The 19,171-nt window shown below is 39.6% G+C and overlaps 1 protein-coding gene and 1 non-coding gene across 27 annotated transcripts in view; both read left to right on the forward strand.

Moving 5' to 3' along the window:
* CNOT1 (CCR4-NOT transcription complex subunit 1) overlaps nucleotides 1-19,171 on the forward strand; it is a 92,443-nt gene that overhangs the window by 23,922 nt on the left and 49,350 nt on the right. For 6 of the 26 annotated variants that reach the window (XM_043526484.1, XM_037877831.2, XM_037877827.2 and 3 more), the window contains exons 8-19: nucleotides 187-355; nucleotides 1,954-2,080; nucleotides 2,458-2,568; nucleotides 3,155-3,325; nucleotides 3,940-4,067; nucleotides 4,902-5,142; nucleotides 6,786-6,905; nucleotides 7,820-7,942; nucleotides 8,178-8,329; nucleotides 15,725-15,875; nucleotides 17,251-17,452; nucleotides 18,176-18,322. In XM_043526484.1, the coding sequence (XP_043382419.1) occupies nucleotides 187-355; nucleotides 1,954-2,080; nucleotides 2,458-2,568; nucleotides 3,155-3,325; nucleotides 3,940-4,067; nucleotides 4,902-5,142; nucleotides 6,786-6,905; nucleotides 7,820-7,942; nucleotides 8,178-8,329; nucleotides 15,725-15,875; nucleotides 17,251-17,452; nucleotides 18,176-18,322 (1,842 nt within the window). The remainder of the gene's footprint in view (nucleotides 1-186; nucleotides 356-1,953; nucleotides 2,081-2,457; nucleotides 2,569-3,154; nucleotides 3,326-3,939; nucleotides 4,068-4,901; nucleotides 5,143-6,785; nucleotides 6,906-7,819; nucleotides 7,943-8,177; nucleotides 8,330-15,724; nucleotides 15,876-17,250; nucleotides 17,453-18,175; nucleotides 18,323-19,171) is intronic. The other 20 variants (XM_037877832.2, XM_037877828.2, XM_043526476.1 and 17 more) reach the window with 7 other exon arrangements.
* Nucleotides 16,215-16,350, forward strand: LOC114021432. The gene has a single exon (XR_003565990.1). It is a non-coding gene; the product is annotated as a small nucleolar RNA SNORA50 (small nucleolar RNA).

Raw genomic sequence — 19,171 nt, forward strand, 5'->3', positions numbered from 1 at the left:
GCTTAAAGCCTTCATTTTCCAGGGGCAATGTGTAATTGTCTTGAAAAATACTATTGTCATTTGAACATAAGCACTTAGAAACAAAGAATCCCAATGGTCATCTGTGACTGGAAGTAGTATTGTAGAATTTCCTGTTTGTTAGGCCATTATAATGCTCCTTAATACATGCTCTTCTCTCATTTTTAGATTTTCCCCAGGAGCGTTGCCCTGTGGTGCTTGCACCACTTCTATACCCTGAAAAACGGGACATCCTAATGGATAGGATCCTGCCTGATTCTGGAGGGATAGCCAAAACAATGATGGAGAGCTCTCTGGCAGACTTCATGCAAGAAGTAGGCTACGGCTTTTGTACAAGGTTTGTAGGACAACTGTGTGGAGAGAGAGCACGCACACGTATCAAGCCTCCTTGCCTGGGAACAGTCCCTTTTTTTTCTTGGGATAAAGGAAAAGAGGGAGACTTAAAGTAAACTACACTAACCTGTATCCACCAAGTAGTAACATGAGATGGCTTGTTCTTGGTTTATGGTATGTTCACTTCCAGTGTTTTGTTTTTTTTCTGATTGTAAATGTAAACTACCTTCTGCAGGGGGAGAGCTGGGGGAGTCCTCTCTCCCTGCCCATAGCCCCAGAGCATCCTCCTGCACCCCAAACCCCTCCTCCCCAGTCCTGAGCCCTTCATCCCTGGCTCTACCCCAGAGCCTGCAGCCCCAGCCAGAGCCCTCACACCCTGACACACCAACCCTCTGCCCCAACTCTGCGGCCCCCTCCCACACTCTGAACTCCTTGGCCCCACCCCCACCACATAAATTTTGTTGTGTGCACCAATGTGAACGTGATTTGTCACACCACCTCCATAGTGGTGCATATAACAAAATTCATTCTGCACATGTGTGGGGAAAAATTAGAGGAAACACAGTTCCACACTTTCAAAAACTTTCTTCTGAATAGCCTTAAACGCCTTCCTGCAGTGTTTGCCATCTCTGGTTTCAGTGTCCAAAAGTGAAAATAACTTTGGTTTAAAAAAACCTTACTCTTACTCATAATTTATGCAGTTTATGTAAATTATTATTTTCCCAGTTCAGACAAAAATCAAAGGTATTTGAGTTTCCTTTAATCCATCACAAATTTTTTTTACCAATTCTCCTATAGACTGGGTAAATTTTCACACAGAGTAAAATGAACTTTGAAGGATATAAAGACCTGAGCTGTAGGAAATTTAATTTACCTTTTTGTATTTGACTCTTGCAGTTAGGTCAACTGCTAAAATATTTCATGAGTTGAAATTTCATTGTGTAGTTATATTAAGATGACCCTTGGTCTAATTGAGGAAAATTTGACAACTGTAGAGTGAATTTATACATGCTCATTTCCCACAAAGCATGTAGTCATGGTCTCAAATACCTGTTGCAGATGGGTGGCACTTAAGCTTTTGTAACCTTTGAGTACTCCAACTATGTCAGAACCTAAGTTGGTGTTCATGAGTAATCTACCCGTAGTCTTTTTGACCCCTTTCCTGTCTAATGGAGAGCTGAGAGAGTGGCAAAATCCTACAGTTTAATTTGTATGAACTATATGCAGTGGTCAGATACAGGTCACATGGTTATTACTTAGTGGAGATATATGGTTTTGAGTTGAATATATGGCAGTTTCCCAAAATATCTTTATTGCAAACACTGGCTTTCTATGAAAGTTTATATATAGTCATCTTGACCTAACATAAATAGTGCGAATTGGAAAGCAAGAACTCTTCTAACTGAAAACATTGCAAAGCCAAGCAGTCTCATAGTCCTTATTATATACACAATCAGGTTGAAATAGCTAACTGTCTCAATGTTTTTTGTTATCTTTAACCAGAATATCACACTCTAGTCTCTCTCATGTTATGCTGGCTGTCATGGTGAAACCTGCTTTGGTACTGAGCTCAGTGTCTATTTCTTCTGGTTATATTTTTAGTGTTGAAGAATGTCGCAACATAATCATGCAGTTTGGCGTTCGGGAGGTCACAGCTGCCCAGGTTGCCAGGGTTTTGGGAATGATGGCCCGAACTCATTCGGGGTTGACAGAGGGTATTCCATTACAAGTGAGTAGTCTTACTGAAGAGTGGTAGTAAACAGTGTACATTTACGTTTTAGTGAGAGGAGTGAACTTGTTGCTAAAGCAGGGGACACTGGGAGTTGGTGCTCCAGTATTCCATTTCTGGCTCTGCCACTACTGTTACCTTAAGCAAGTCATTTAACTTGTATGCTTCACTTCACGTTTCATTCCTATTTTGCAGAGGGGTATTGCATCACAGTGAGGCATGTCTGTAAAATGCTTTGATTCTTAGGTGAAAGGCTTTCTTCCTGCTTACTTAACAGCTTGATTTTGCTTATAATGCAGGATGTTGTGAAGCTCTGTGTTCTGGTGCTTCTTTTTTTAAGTTTAACTAGTATCTGATCAGATGCCTTTAATTTGCAGTCTATTTCGGCTCCTGGCAGTGGGATCTGGAGTGATGGGAAAGATAAAAGTGATGGAACGCAAGCCCATACCTGGAATGTGGAGGTCTTGATTGATGTTCTTAAAGAGCTGGTGAGTTTGTGACTTCTTGCTTGTAATATATCAATATAGACTGCTTGTAATTAGTATTCAGAGCAACCAGTAGTCAATTCTGGTATACTCTTCTTAGGCGTAGAGTACCAGCATTTCTGAACTGAACTGCCTTAATTGCTTCACTTGAATAAAAAGTCTCAAAATAATACCACGGGGAAACTAAAGATGCAAGAATGGCTAACTTGAGTGACTTTTTTAAACAGTGACTATTTAGACTCACTATTTAGAGTGACTATTTAGACAATCTTTTTTTTTAGTGACTAGACAGAAAACCTTTAAGCACTTTTGCCTCAAGGAGTATGCACCTTGCATGGAAGAGTAACACCTAGCCAGAATTCAGATGCTGCAGTCTTTTCTGGTTGTGATGCCACTAGTTAAGTTTGTCTAACACTGTTGTAAGAGCCTGTTTTCAGTTAAATTATAACTTTGCCAAACTATCTATTTGTGCTGAAATTTTTCCATTGGAATGCAGTAATCACTGATTGCCTGGTGCACTTGCAGAAAGTATTGAGGAATGTTTATGGATGTTATCTTGATGCTGGGTAACCTGTTTTACTGGTTGCAGAATCCTAGTTTGAACTTCAAGGAAGTAACCTATGAACTGGACCACCCTGGGTTTCAACTTCGTGACAGCAAGGGTCTGCAGATTGTGGTGTACGGTATCCAAAGAGGGCTAGGCATGGAAGTCTTCCCAGTTGATCTCATATACAGACCTTGGAAACATGCTGAGGGCCAGGTAGGCTTGTTCTGGAGCTGTTGCCAAATTAATGCCATTGGGCAGTTTACATGCTTAACAGTTACAATTGTACTGGGTTATTATCTTTGTGTAGTAAGGAACATCATTCAGGAGTGAAATAGCAACTTAAATAGACTAGTCCAAGAACTAAGAATGAATTTGCAATTCTGTCTGGGAGGGACTACAGACCAAGAGCACATATCTGAAGTATGATCTAGTCAACTGTGTATAACTAGTTTATCTGAAGGCTTAAGGCATATTAAAGCACATTGAGTTGAAGAGCACGACACATCCTTGTTAGGGAAAACCGTTACTAACACTATTCCAATTTGTAGTGTAGATGGAACTGGAACTATGTTCAATAACTGCATAGTGCCAAGGCTTTAACCGGGTTACACAATAAGATTAAAGTCCTGGATACAGTACAAACTGAACAGTTTTTAACCAAGTCCCCTGACATAGGTGTGTAGATGTGTCCTGAGAAGTCTAGGTGCAAAACACACACAGTAACTTTTGGGTCCCTTCTGAAAATCTCTGTCATGGTGGCTGAGGAAGAAAGAGGGTATGTAATTTTGCTGAAGCTCTAAACTGCTTTTTCTGAACACTTGTTCTAGCTCTCCTTCATCCAGCATTCCCTTATAAACCCGGAGATCTTCTGTTTTGCTGACTACCCCTGTCATACTGTTGCCACAGACATCCTGAAAGCACCACCAGAGGATGACAATCGAGAAATTGCCACATGGTAAACCTGGTCACATAGTTGGATTTATAGTCTCATAAGTGGAGGATAAGACTAATTTGACAGTTAACTGTGGCTTTTTCAAATGACTTGAGTTTTTAGCTGCACGCGTATTCCAGCAGATGAGCCATTAAGTATCTTGTGTATAATTAGTGCTTGGTTCTTGCATTATCAGAGCACTTCCCGTATATGCCATAGTAACACTTGAAAAGCATGCTGCCAGTTGATCCTTCCACTGGTGTCTTTAGTAGGAACTCTTCCAGACAGCTGATGTGTTTTGGGAGTGCTTTTTCACTTCTAAAAAATATATAGGTATTCTATTCAAGAACAGGGTTCTCTGATGCAGTTGGGTGTGTTCTAAAGAAGTAGAAATATCTGGGAAACACTAAGCACAAATGCTGTGAGCTGACTACAGGGAATGGAGGAGATATCGTTTCCGGTTGTCTTTTTTTTTTTTTTTTCTTTCCATGACATTGGAGGAGCTTGCTTCATGTACCTGAAATAAAATATGAGTATTTAAAGCATATACATATAGCCACAGTTTTCAGTTGTATATTCAACCTGAAATATCTCAGTTGGAGGTGGGGTTTTTTAAATCCTCTTCACCACAAGAGTAGTTGACTCTGACCTTTTGAGCCGTTTATTAAACACTGAGTTTTTAAATACTTAATGAAAATTAGATAGGAATATTCTCATTGCAGGCTCAATTGTGTTCAACATACAACTGTTACAGTTTTTGAAGTTCCCTTATTTGAAATTGGCATTTTAATAATGCTTAGCATTGCCTGCAGACCAGAATCCTGTTAGTCATCTAGTATGTAACTTTGTTTTTGTTAGGAAGAGCCTGGATTTGATTGAGTCTCTGTTGCGGTTGGCAGAAGTGGGGCAGTATGAGCAAGTTAAGCAGCTCTTCAGTTTCCCTATCAAGCACTGCCCAGATATGTTGGTATTGGCCTTATTACAGATCAACACTTCCTGGCATACCTTGCGCCATGAACTCATCTCTACACTTATGCCAATTTTCCTTGGCAACCACCCCAACTCTGCCATCATTTTGCACTATGCGTGGCATGGACAGGTAAATGTTTCAATTGAGTATTCAAATGCTTTGATTACTTTTATTTTAGAAGCTTGTGTTGGATTGATTTGGCAGCTGGAACAGCAAAGCATTGAAATGTCTTCATTTATGACCAGGGTATTGTAAAAATAATACTTTCTATAAAATATTGCAACTCACTGGTGATAGCTTACCACTTGGATCTTAAGGCAAACTGCTGTGACTTGGTCTCTTTTTTGCATTGTTTAAATAAGAACTCTTTAGCAAAAGATCAGCTTAGGAAACTCAAACTTGAATATAGGCTCAATCTAAGACCTTGTAAAATTAAACAAGTCTTTTGCTGGTTGGCACACAGGTTTTTGGGTTTTTTTTTTAAAACTCATCTTCTGTTTCTCTGTCTCCTGTAAGAAGTGCATTATCTTGGGATATAAACTGTCAGGTTCAGGCATAAGCCCAATTGTTAGTTTTCCCTAGAGATTGGCTATTCCATAATTATACATCCTGGGCTGACGTATCCATACTGATCACTGTCTGGCAGTATACGCTACAGATGTCACACTTGTCTGATGCAATATTACAATTCCTTTATTTTTTAAACTGAGAGCTGTCATTAAGTGACTGCCTGTGTATCCTTTTAGTGTATGCAAATGTCAGGCACTAAATGAGTACATAAGCAGGCTGTTTTGGGGTTACCTGTTGCCCTCTCCGTGCTATAGCTTTTACCACTGATGGAGCTGCCCAAATGCTTGGAGGTAAGGAAAAGATGGCTGTAGCTGAGACCCCTGTCTTTTGGCTATCTGCATTAGAAAATCTTGTGCTCAAGTACATCTGAACAGTGAAGTTCAATGATACAAAACAGACCAGGACCAGGTCGATACTGACTGCAAAGTCATGGTCATTCAGCATTGTTGTTCATCTCAAGCTCTCCCAGTTGTGGGTTTTTTTGTTTACATTAGGAAAATCTCTTAAATTGAGGGGTAGAGTTGTCTTTATTGCTTGACCAGAGAAAACTTGCTGCAACAAAGCATGAGTTGAGTAAAGATCTTAACTGCAAGATCTGGCATTTTCCACTGGCCCAGGTTGTGGCATAAATGCAGAACATTGGTCTATCTTTCATGATGCAGTTCCATCAGCTGGTAAAATTTAAGTGTTCCCGAGATGTGAACAGCTAGACTTTAAAGACCCTTGATACCAATGAAAAGCTGAATTCTGTTTGTTTTTGGGATCTCACTCCCATTCTGTCTCCAAGAACATGTATTAAGCCATGAGATGTGGTATTCCATTACATAAGTGCAGATGGGATGCTACAATAGTTTATTCCAGTCTCCATTCCTGTGTGAATGGGAAAAGAATTAGACTGGTTTACTGATGGAATAATATGGGATGTGAACTCAACTTGTTTCACCATTCAAAAGGAAATTCAAAGATGTAGAATCATGTCTAGGTGGTGATTTTAGGCTCTTACAGTAGATTAACTGAGTGAACTATAACTGGTATTAACTACAGAACTTGCATGTAAACGTCATTAAAACTGTCACGTATAGGTGAAACATCCTGCATAAGTATGAGTGAGCTATTCCAAATGTAAACTTCTGTAACAGTGTGTGGGGGTTTTTTTTTAAGCAGCTCTGTATAAAGTGAAATCACAATTTAACTTTTCCTAGGGCCAGTCTCCTTCAATACGCCAACTTATCATGCATGCGATGGCTGAATGGTACATGAGAGGGGAGCAGTATGACCAGGCAAAATTGTCCCGTATTCTCGATGTTGCCCAAGACTTGAAGGTGAGTGGTTTTGAGAGGCATTTGTCATTATTTAGAGTTTATGAACTTCATGTTCCTTTGTATAAGGGGAATTAAACTAGCAAGTAATAGAAAGTTAGTAAGAACTGTATTGCTAGAATGTGTTTGGATTCAGATGTTGGCATAAGTGGGTATCAAGACTACAAAAATTATGTAGAACTATAAGAATAGTTTCAACACTTTCTTTTCTTGAAGATGCTAGAAGTGGGAGCATAGGAAACTTATTTTAGAAAATTAAACTTGTTTAAAGAGCACAGTTGTACTTAGGTGTGGTAAACAAGTGACACTAGTTCAGTAACTTTCCATACTAGTTCACTGAAATTGTATGTGCTGTACAGTTTCAGCTGATGTATTTTTGAGGTATTTATCACCTTTTTGAGGTATCTGTCACCTGTTAAAGTGGATGTAACAAATTTGGGGTGTCATTTGGTATAGCTGGACAGACTGCCTTCTGAAAAAAAATTTCTGTGCATCAACTACTGTTGACCATGAGGCACATTCAGAATGGATGTGAAATACTCATATGTTGTGCTCAGGGAGTGATAGGATAATTTGATTTGATTTCTGTGGTGTTGCAATAGAAACTGAGTAACTTTTTTTTTATTACTCTGCCACTTATTGGTAAGGCTTCATATTAAGACTGTAAAAGCCCAAGCACAAGGTCAAGTCTAGTTGAAGGTAGCGTCATGCTTTCAGATCTAGAACCACTTGCTTAGTCTTATAAGCAAGACTTAACTATGAAGCTAATAGTACCAAATTTTTTTTGTTGACCAAGAAAGCAGTAGCAGCATGTTGTAGCAAAACTTGTCCAAAAAGCAGGTGGGGAGCAGAGAGCGTGAAAGAATGGGTAGGGTAACCTGATATTTTCACTAGTAGTCTTATTTTTTTTTCTTTAGGCCTTGTCAATGCTGCTAAATGGTACTCCATTTGCCTTTGTTATTGACCTTGCTGCACTTGCCTCTCGACGGGAATACCTCAAACTTGACAAATGGCTCACAGATAAAATTCGGGAGCATGGGGTAAAGCAGGATTTTTATTTCATTTCTGCATTTTATTTTTGGTGACTTAGTTAAGTCACTATAACAGTTTTAAGTAGTATTGAAGTTGTGGAAAACTTCTTTAGTCTGACAGTTCAGTGAAAATGTTGAATTATATAATAGCTTAGTGCAATTCTTTCCACCTGGCAATTGCTAAATTTGAAATCATGGCTGGTATGTGGTCTAAATAGAGATTAAAAGAATTTCTCTTCCCCAGGAGCCCTTCATCCAGGCCTGTATGACCTTCTTAAAGAGACGATGCCCATCTATTTTGGGGGGCCTTGCCCCAGAGAAAGACCAGCCCAAAAGTGCTCAGCTTCCTCCAGAAACACTGGCAACTATGTTGGCCTGCCTACAAGCTTGTGCTGGGTAAGAAAATTGCATGCTTATGGTAACTGCATATGCTTGAAGACTCAACTGCAAGTGTCATAGTTGCAAAAGTATCTTAAAACTTGAGGTTTGGATTCCCTTGGTGCATGTGAAAGATGGGGCTGTACCATTTAGAGCCAGTCCCAGATAGAGCCAATGTGTTCAATCTTACTGCTAAATTCCTCTTGACAGTACTCTCAAGTGTTATGCATAAGCTATTAAAATTTTGTTTATCTCTGGATTTAGAAAGCTTTAGTCTGCATAGTAGTCACTTAAGAACAAGCAATAACTTTGGCTGTACTCTGAATCCTAATGTCCTCTGGGCTGGAGAACTAGTAGATCCAGAAAAATCTTCTCAACGCTTTATTACTTCCTCTTTTTATCTAAGAATGTGAACCACTTGCGCACACTAAGAAAAATTACTAAAGGAGACCAGATTGAGAAGAAAACAGTCTTGTATGCAGGCTTTCCTAATCCCAATCACAGGTCTGAAATCTTGGATTTCAGCCCTAATCAGAAACAAGCATTTTAGTAAACTTTCTGGCTAGAAATTAATTCCCATTTATTGTAATTTATGGGGGAAGTTGTCTCCCAAACATTTTACCTTGAAATTGCACCATGGTGCAACATGTATTTAGGAAGATATCCCTATAACTAAAGTGCTGGTGAATCTAGTTTCAACACACGATGTGCAGGAACTTCTAGTGATGCCAGAAATGTCCTGGAAACCCTTTTTTTTTGTTTGTTTTGACCAAACCACTTTGTCCTTATGCTAGTAAAAACCACAATCTTGCTCTATAGCAATAAGTGTTTTAAATAGTTGTTTACTCTGAGGAACAGTTTGCAGTGAAGTTAGACGAGCGTAGACACTGAAATCTGTTCATCTGCTAAGTGTCTGATAAACTCACAGACCACTAAGTTACTTGAAGGGGGGGGGGAACAAATCTTCTACTCAAGGAATATGTATGTACTGAGTCAAAAATTAGTGGTAACACCATTTTTAATTTTATTTTTTAAAGTACTCGTGGCAACTTTTTAGGGTCATGAAACCCCTATAAATACAAGTGTCCCCCTAGGTGCAATCACTGGGATGAAATCGATGCGCATGTTCTCTTTCCCCCACTCCTCCCAAACATTCCTTGCCTGCTCTGTGTAGAGGGATTAAAATGAAAAGGTTTCTTTTCCTCTTTCTCCCAAGATCACATCATTTTCTCTCTCCCTTACCCCCAGTTCCTGTTGGTGCTGACTGGCTCCTGGATCATTGTATCTGGCAGAGCCAGTCGGGGGAGGAGGAAGAACAGATACTGCCTCACTTCCTCCTCCTGCTCTACAACAGTTTCCCTTCTCTAAGCAGGGCTAGACTCATCTTGAGGTTGAAGGGGCAAAGTAAGTGGGAAGAACCAGTACAAGTGTGGGAATCAAAGGGCTTGGAGAGCGAATGGCTGCCTTTGTGCAAATGTAGGGGAAGGAACTATTGTGAGACATGGATAGAGAACTGAGGAGGAGAGGCTGCTTGTGTGGGTGGGCATGAGGGGGTTGGGACATGCTTGGCACATGATACATGGACTGCCCATTTGGGCTCCTGGGAAGCTGCATGAGAGTGAATGTTTCTTTTTGGGGAGGAGAAGGAGGGTTCTCAATGCCTGTATACGTGCTTGGTTTTTGAGGAGAGGATGGTAGTGTGTGGACTTCAGAGGTATGAGGCTGGCTGATGAACTTATGTCCTGGGAAGAAGTATAGGAGACAGTTTGGGGTGGGGGGAGGAAATGGAGGTTGAGAGAGTGGGGAGACTGAATAGTGAACACAGGAAAGAAGTGATAATGTGGAAAGGGGCAAACACAACGTGGGAAAAGAGAGGACAAGAGGGAGAATACAGGAAAAAATGAGTGTGGGGGGGGAGTAAATAGGCTTCACTTACAGGAAGGAATGATACAATAACACTTTTTTCTTTAATTTAGGTATTTAAAGGGTGGGATTGAATGTTTATGGAGCCAGACCTAACTGGCAATGCAGTCTCTCCAATTTTTTTTATATTTGATGAACAAAATTTTCTGATCCTCTTTTCCTGTGGTTGCAGAGTAAGTAGGTGGGGCATCTTCCTGTATTTCTCAATAGAGCTGGTACACTAAAAGCAAATGGGCATCCATGTTTCATACCAATTCTAAATGATCCTTTACAAAGTTAACATTATGCAGAGATACTTAAATTTTAAACCTAGAATTTTACATAATGTACTTCTGGGGGCAGTCTGCACCAAAACATTAAAAATTCTGCACACTATTTTAAAATTCTGCAAATGTTTGTCAAAATAACACTACATAATCATGCCAGTTTCAATTATTTTGGTAATTTTGTTTCAAAATACTGGTCAGCAAGTGTCTGTAACAATACATACATACATTTACACTTCCCCAGGAGTAGTTACAGAAATCCCTATCACAACCCAGTTCCTGTTTCTTTGCCCCCAGACACCCACGCCCTCTTCTCCCCCCATACCCCACCCCAAGCCAAGGGATCCAGAGAGAGAAACAGCCTGATGCTCAGTCCCAGGCTTACATGGAGTTTCCTGTGCGCTGCCCTCTTCTTCCCTCAGGGCATGCTGGCAGCTGCCAGGAATCTGCTGGGACCAGCGGTGGCTAGCAGCACTGCAGCCTGTTTCTGTGGGGGGAAAGGAAATTCTGCATGCACATTAATTTCTGCAAAATTCTGTGTTGTGCAGTGGTGCAGAATTCCCCCAGGAGTACTAATGTTATAAGATGGAAAAAACTGAGTCTTCAATTTTACCTATTTTGAGGTGTATCAGTTCTTTCTGCTGCCTAGATGTCAGGACATTAGTATGAGAGATTCTTGTAGAATTCATGGTATATTAAGTTAACATTTGAGTTTTCAAACAGGGTGTAGTGACTTCAAATCACCATTAATTAAATTTAAATCAGCAAGTAGGAATCATTAATTGATTTTAATCCTGTTTTTCACTTGTCTTTTTTTAGTTATTTTCCTAAAGAGAGGTTGATCCTCATTGGTGGGTAACCATTAAAACAGATTTAGTTACAAATCAGCATAATGTTATGCTAATCAGGAGGATATATCCTAACTGTACACATTTATTCAAGCAATTAAACAGTTTAATTTACACTTATTCAGATTCTTAATTTGAACTTAGTATTTTAGAAAATGGTGGATAATGCATTTCTCTACTAGATAATTTTTTTGCTTGTGATTTGTCTATTTAGATGGAAATACAATTTAATTGTGTTGTGCTGGAAACATACATGTTTCACTAAACTTGTTTTGCATTTAAAACTGATTAATGAACAAAGGAACTATTCATTGTAGTTTGTGTTCAGAAATCAGTTCAATTTACTATATCCTTCAAGATTATGTAACTAGTAGATCTCATCGTCGCATCTAGTGTGTATACATGGTTTTTCTTTTCCAGTCTAAGTTTTTTCCTCCTTTTTTCCCAACTCCCAATTGGCTTACCTTAGAAGGAATTAGTCATTGACCTGAAGTAGTTGAATAAACTGAAATGAAGAAAATATTCTCTGCACCTGTCTACAGCTGCTTTAGCACTTCAGATTCTAGTTCCAGGTGGCTAACTAGTAACTTTCACCAAGTCAGTTATTTGACTTTCTTTAAGACTTGGCATCAGATGTACTGCTTAATATTTTTAGTATTTATTTTAATCATTTTAGGCCTTAACATAGGGTGTCAACTTCAAATTTAATCTTAAATGGGTTTATTTTTTTTAAAAGAACCTGTATTTAATTTCAATAAAATTCTTTAGTTTTTATCCAAGCTGGCTTCAAACTTTTATAAGTGTGAGCTTTATTTAAATAACTCCATAATGAACAATCTCATCCTCCCATCCACATAGTATCCATGCAGCAACTACAGCAATGGCTTTCATAAAAAGGGCTGCTCTGAAAGCATTTAATGTAACTGACTCTCTTGATGTGAATTAACTACAAATGAGAATGCATAAGGAAGGATGGCCTAGTGGTTGGGGGTTAGCTTCCGACTCTGGAGACCTAATGGAGCAGGGACTTGAACCCATCTTACTTTGTGCACTTGAACAAATCACTGTCTCTGTGCCTCAGTTCACCATCTGTAAAATGGGAATAATAGCACTTTCCCTACCTCTTGGGTGCTGTGAGGATAAATACCATAGGGGTTGTGAGGTGCTCCTCTTACAGTTATGGCTGGTTATAGATGGAGAATAGGCAATACTTTGGGCGTGCCTACACAGGGGGCATCCAGGAAAATTAATCCAAATTAACTAAAGGTGTGAATTGTAAGTGGATTAGTTGAACTGCATTGTATAAATCCCTGTGTGGATGTTTCTGTTCAGAATTGAAGTGACCATTATTTAGTTTAGTTTTAATTGGTGAATTAAACTGAATTAAGGCCACTTTAATTCTGATCAGTCTGTGGAAGGGGAGAAATAGCACTTATACAAAATGCTGAGGTCTGCTTACTGGGTAGTTGCTCACTTCCCACAATGTGGGCGCTATAGCGAATATAGAACAAGGGATTATTTTTATAAAGACTTGTCATTTGCCTCTCAAGACAAGTCTAGCCTTGGATCTATTTCTGTATGCAAAGGCCAGTTGTAATATTTCAGAGGATAACAAATTAATAGTTTTATCTTCTGACTACTTACTACTATATAAGGTCTAAGGTCCCACTGAAAAATGTCCTAGTCTTGGGCAGCATGCACATTTGACATTTACTTAAGGCTTTCTGAAGCAGTACAGCCCTTTTTTTGTTAGAGATCCCCATGGCCAGCCTAATCAGTGGTTTTAAATCAAGAGGAATGTGGGGTTTTTTTAAGATATATTTTGGGATGGTCTCTATCCTCCTAGTGTCCCCCTGAGATCAAAAATCTTAGAATGGCTGGGAAATGCCTCTAGTCCCTGCTTCAAATTATTTCAGATAAAAATAAATTTCTTGGTGAAGTAATTGCATGTGATGTTGCATGTTCACCTCTTTTTCTTGGCTTCTGAAAATTATATATACATACGCACCTGGAATTCCACTCAGACTGCAGAGGTTCATTGTCCTTCTTAGAGATATACCACCAAGAAGGGAGTCAGAGCTGGGGAGACCTAGGGCTTGTCTACATTACCCGCTGGATCGACGGGCAGCTTGGGGAAACTTGAGGCACAGGGGAGCTGACTTAGAGACACTGCACATCTCTTGCCATGACAGTGCTGGACTTCTAAAGTCCACATGGCTGAACTATAGATAATGGTAGCCCACAGCATGGGGAGTGGTAGGTAAAGAACTCTTTGAGGTTGATGTGGGACATGTTGCTCTAGTTTGCAGAGTGTGGGAGTAGAAACCATGTTGGAGAACTGTGGTGGTATGAAATATCATCTGAAAGGGTTGCTGCTGAGCAATGTTTAGACTTCTTAAAAACTTGAACTTCCAGGCAAAGAACTTGTTAAGGTAGAGCTGAGGTTGAGTAGACATAGAAAGCTTTTTGAAAACATTAAAAAGAAAAGGAGTACTTGTGGCACCTTAGAGACTAACCAATTTATTTGAGCATAAGCTTTCGTGAGCTACAGCTCACTTCATCGGATGCATGAAAACATTGTAGTTAAGCAGTTTTTTTACCTGGAAATACTTGTTTCCTCTTAAACACATGGAAGTAAGTTGATCACCCAAACATTAGCCTTAAATGCATCTTTAATTAAACATCCCTCACCCCCAAAGATTTAGCACCTTTGAACAGACTATTGCTAGTTGTCCCTGAATTAGGACGTAGTCAGTCAAAATAATCTCTGGGGTTTACTAGAGTAAGTAGATCCACATCAAAGTTAAATTGTGCAGTTCTTGTGCAAGAATATCTACCCCACTGTCTTGCAAACTAATTCAACAAATATACTATTGGAGCAAAAAACTGTAATCTGCTGAGCGTGAAAAGTAGGCTTACTAGCAATGGGTATGCTCTCTTGCAGAGAGAAAGCACTTTGACTGTTCCCATATTATGCCCGTCTCTTGAAGACCTTAATTATTTATTGGATCTTGCTTTCTTGGTCTCTATAGAGAAAGCTGTTAGCGACTTGTCCGGTCTTTTCTTTCATCTAAATATATTGAATCCTCCTGAGATCTTCTTAATGTCTTAGATTTTTCACTGTTGCTTAAGTCATGGAAATGCCCATCCTCTTAGAAGCTTTCCTGTGACACTAGCCAGCTAGGTGAAACCATAGCCCCTCATTGCTGCATAAAAATGCTAGACAATGGAATGAGAGCAACGCAGTGATGGTCTTGGACTTACAGTAACAGAACTCTAATTATATGGTGTATAACCTTGATACTCCAAGTACAACATGATGAAATAGGAGAACAGGGTAGTCTTATCCAAAAGGAGACTTCAGCCTTCCCCCTCCCTCTTATACTGTCTCATTCTATTCTTCTACAGAGCTCATGTTTCAAATGTTGTCCAAGAAATAGACTAGGGCTTCCTAGGAGTCTGTTCTTTTTTTAAACTCTGTTAAAAGAGGCATATTCTGTTTTTAGGAGACCCAGTATGTCTTACGCTACTGAATAACTTTTATTTTAGGATTATCTAAGACATGAGTATTGACATAGGGAAAATAAAGTGTGGGAAACTTGTTTCCCTATCAAGACTGTCCTTTCCTATGTATCTAATGGAAATCAAATAAAATGTAGCTAATATTCAATACATAGTACAATTATGCAAATGTTTATGTACTGACAGCTGTCAGCACTTATGAATTGATACCCTGATTCGACTTACAATCGGTTTCGACTTTACGATGCTCGGTCCTGCAATGGAGTGGATTGTGGTTCCAGGTTATTTGTTTCAACTTACAATGCAATTTTCAGAAATCAGTTGTCTTAAGTCTGAGGACTGCCTGTACACCTGAGGGGGCAGGGTTTTGTTGCTTTCTGGGAGCTAGAAGGTACTCCATGTTCACTGCTAATTACTCCTTATGTTCCAGTGCCTGGTCAAATGTGGACCTGAAAACATGCATCGTCTTAGCATGAGGGGATGTACCCACACATATTGACTTAAGTGTGTAACTTTTCACTAAAGATGGTATCTACGGTCACTCAGTCACTGGGTTTAAGGTCTAGTGTAAGTCTTTTTAGAAAGACATGCTGCGGTTTGTAGGTTCTAGAAGTCCCTAGAGTGCTTCTCAAGTTACTTGACTGCTTAGTGAGTCTAACAAAGATGCAACAGTAGGGATAGTATAATTATTGTAAAGTAATTGCAAAATCTTAACTTTTATCTACTTCTCCAAAGCCACACTTATTGCCTGTCTTGAAATACATGGTCCCGTTTGCTAAAGAGAAACTGAACAGGCTGGATTGGCCAGTCTTAGGAATGCTATATGGCTTATTACCCAAGTCTTCTCTTCTTAGGAGTGTTTCACAGGAGCTGTCAGAGACCATCCTCACAATGGTAGCCAATTGCAGTAATGTCATGAACAAGGCTAGACAGCCACCACCTGGAGTCATGCCAAAGGGACGTCCACCAAGTGCTAGCAGCTTGGATGCCATCTCTCCTGTACAGGTAGATAAATGACATGCTACAGTTTCAGAACAGTGATAATTGGCATTTGTGTTTGCTGCATAAACTGAACTCTGGTAACGGAACTAAATAATATATGTCAGTTGGCTCCCTTAAACTACTTATGCATGCATGTCTACATAACTTGCTTGTGTTTTAACTACAAAATTTTGTGTAATGGGTTTAGTTCAGAGCTAACTTTCACTTCTGGAATGTTTGTAACAAGTAACTGAAGCTTAGCAGAATGGGAGCAATAAAAAGTGAAATACAACTTGGCTTAATTAAAAACTTAGTGAAGGTTTCTTTAAAGTGGTAAAGAATTTACTTAGACTTTTGAGGATTAAGCACTGCCTTTGAACCTGATGTGTCTTGTTTGTAGCTTCACGGGCCAAGCAACAGTGCTAGAGCATAAGGACTTGTTATAACTGGGGCTCTTCAGCTCTCAACTGAACTGCTCTTTTAAAAACAAGGTACATTTTACTCCCTGCCACTCACCACCCCTTCCTCCTCTGGGAGCAACACATTCCAAACAGATTTTACTTCTAGCAACTACATTCGATGGCACATTGAAATGTTAAGAAATGAACTTTTCCCCTATAAATTAGTGGCACTTCATTATTCTTATAGATGTCGAAGGCATCAATATTTTGCAGGCTAAAGAAGTAAAGCAGTTTAACAGCTTTCAGAAGTGGGAAAACTACTCCTTAGATAAAACTATTAAATATCCTGGGAACACTACAAACTGCTACTGTGAGCAATTAGAGCAGCAGAATGTTTTGGATAACTAGTCTGTAGCCTGGCCATCTTCTGTATAGAAGGTGCAGTTTCTAGAACTCTCACCTCCTAGAGTCAGCATCTCTAATTATAGGTGCTAATATTGTGGGACCTCTGAAGGCCTATGCAAAAGATCATGTTCCAGTTCTCTTAAAATGGGACACAGTGGGATCCCTTGTACAATGCGATCTATAAATAGTGTTCATGAAATTTTAGTGCAGCCAGTAACGTTTTTTAATGACCTAAAACTGAAAGTCATTAGTTGCTGTAATATCAGATATATAAGTATTGCTTTTTAACCCAGTTTTTTGTTAAAGTCAAATGTGTAGTATTAAGGTCTTGAATCTCAAAGCTTTTAATAGACTTGGATTTTACATCTATAGGGTTGTAGCAGACTTAGACATTTATCACATTTTTAGATTTAACCTAACATTTTGTAGATAAACAGGATCTTGTTGGGGTGACCGGTATGATGTCATAGGCTAAAGTTACAGCTATGTGTCAAAAATAGTCCCTAAGAGAGTATTGGAGTGGTGTCTAAGTTATTGCCAAGAAGAGCTGATAAATGTATATGGCTGTTTATAATCTGCATTTCTTTATTCAGATTGACCCGCTTGCTGGGATGGCATCTCTTAGTTTAGGTGGTTCAGCTGTTCCACATACCCAGAGTATGCAAGGCTTCCCTCCAAATTTGGGTTCTGCTTTCAGTACACCTCAGTCACCAGCAAAAGCATTTCCTCCCCTTTCTACCCAAAATCAGACAACTGCTTTCAGTGGCATTGGAGGACTCTCTTCACAACTTCCAGGTACTACCTGTTTGCATTTTGAGGTAACAGAACTGTTCAAGTACTGCTACAGTTGCCTTGGTCAGAGGTATTGGGCAAGAACAGCAGGATGCTTATTTGCTAGGATTTAATTAAAATTTGCTCCCGCTTCCACACCAAAGTGCTCAGTGCAGCAAAGCAAATCAATGTAATGTACTTCAATAAAGGGAGGGTCCCATTTTTAAAAAAAATTGTGGGTATGCAGTTCTGACCTCCTTGGAATGTTTTGCCCATTTAAGACCCTCTGAAGTATATTAGTGCTGCATCTGAATAAAAGGATGAAATTTTGATTGGGAGCAATCTGAGCCTTTTGACAAACTTCAATAGACCACTTGAAGTAGTGGAACATGGACTAAAGAAAAGGAGTACTTGTGTCACCTTAGACTAACAAATTTATTTGAGCATAAGCTTTCGTGAGCTACAGCTCACTTCATCGGATGCTGTAGCTCACGAAAGCTTATGCTCAAATAAATTTTAGTCTCTAAGGTGCCACAAGTACTCCTTTTCTTTTTGCGAATACAGACTAACACGGCTGCTACTCTGAAACCCATCATTATGGACTAAAGAGTTGCATGTGAAATTGGATAACATGGGGATAGTTATTACGTGACCTAGCTGGTCAAGTTTGTGGGAATAATCACTTTTTCTTACTACATGCAAGTAGTGGAGTACAAATGAGATGACTGATACCTTGTTTGGCCCCAGTAGGTGGTCTTACTACGGGTAGCCTAACTGGTATAGGGACTGGGGCCCTTGGCCTCCCTGCAGTGAACAACGATCCATTCGTGCAAAGGAAACTGAGTACATCTGGACTGAACCAGCCTACATTCCAGCAGAGTAAGATGAAACCTTGTAAGTGGTAGTGTTGTCTGTGACTGAAGTGTGACTGTGGTCTGCAGTTAACCTGCATTTCCTCCAGGGCAGGCTTGTGGCCAGTAGATGGCAGATCCCAGAAATATGGCTCTGGTTTTCACTCTGCAGCATGAAACCGGCTACTTTAAAACTGCTGGCATTAGAAGCTTGCAGAGTAGCCCTGAGGGAGTAGAAAGAAGCAGTTTTATAGTGAAGTAAATAGCTCAATGAAATGTTATAAATCTGCATGAACAGTGTTGCTCTGCTTCTTTGTTCTGCTGTATATTGAACAAAATATGCCCCATCTTTTTATAAGGGGTTTTATATATGTGTGTGTGAGAGATATTAGTGTTACAAAAATGAAATTATGTAGAGAACTAATAAACCAGAGGTGCTTTAAGTGGGATATTACCAATCAGAGGATTTAATAAAGGGAGGAAGTGATAAATTAGGATGTTAAAACTGGCAAGTAAAACAAATTCAGGCTAGTTTGTTTCTGAGAATGGAATATTTGGTCTCCCCAGTCCAGCCAAGAGTCTGGCTGTAACTGGCACAGCTGTATCTCTTGACTGCATACAGTCAAATTTCACACCGTTTGCTTTGGTGACTTTCTAAGATGTGCAGTCGGATATTAAACCTTTCAGACATTATTATGTCAGTAATCCACTATCTGGCAGCTTGTCCATAAAACTGAATGTGTGAAAAGCTAAACTAATAGGTCCCCAGTGAACATACAGCTGGAGGTTGATTTGACCCTCTTTCTGCTATTTGGGCTGAGCATTCAGTGACTTGGCTTGAAGTGCACTGGTTGATCTGAAAGTGCTTGTGTGAAAGACTGTCTGCATGTTA

This window comes from Chelonia mydas, chromosome 12 (genome assembly GCF_015237465.2).
Source record: "Chelonia mydas isolate rCheMyd1 chromosome 12, rCheMyd1.pri.v2, whole genome shotgun sequence".
Lineage (NCBI taxonomy): Eukaryota > Metazoa > Chordata > Testudines > Cheloniidae > Chelonia > Chelonia mydas.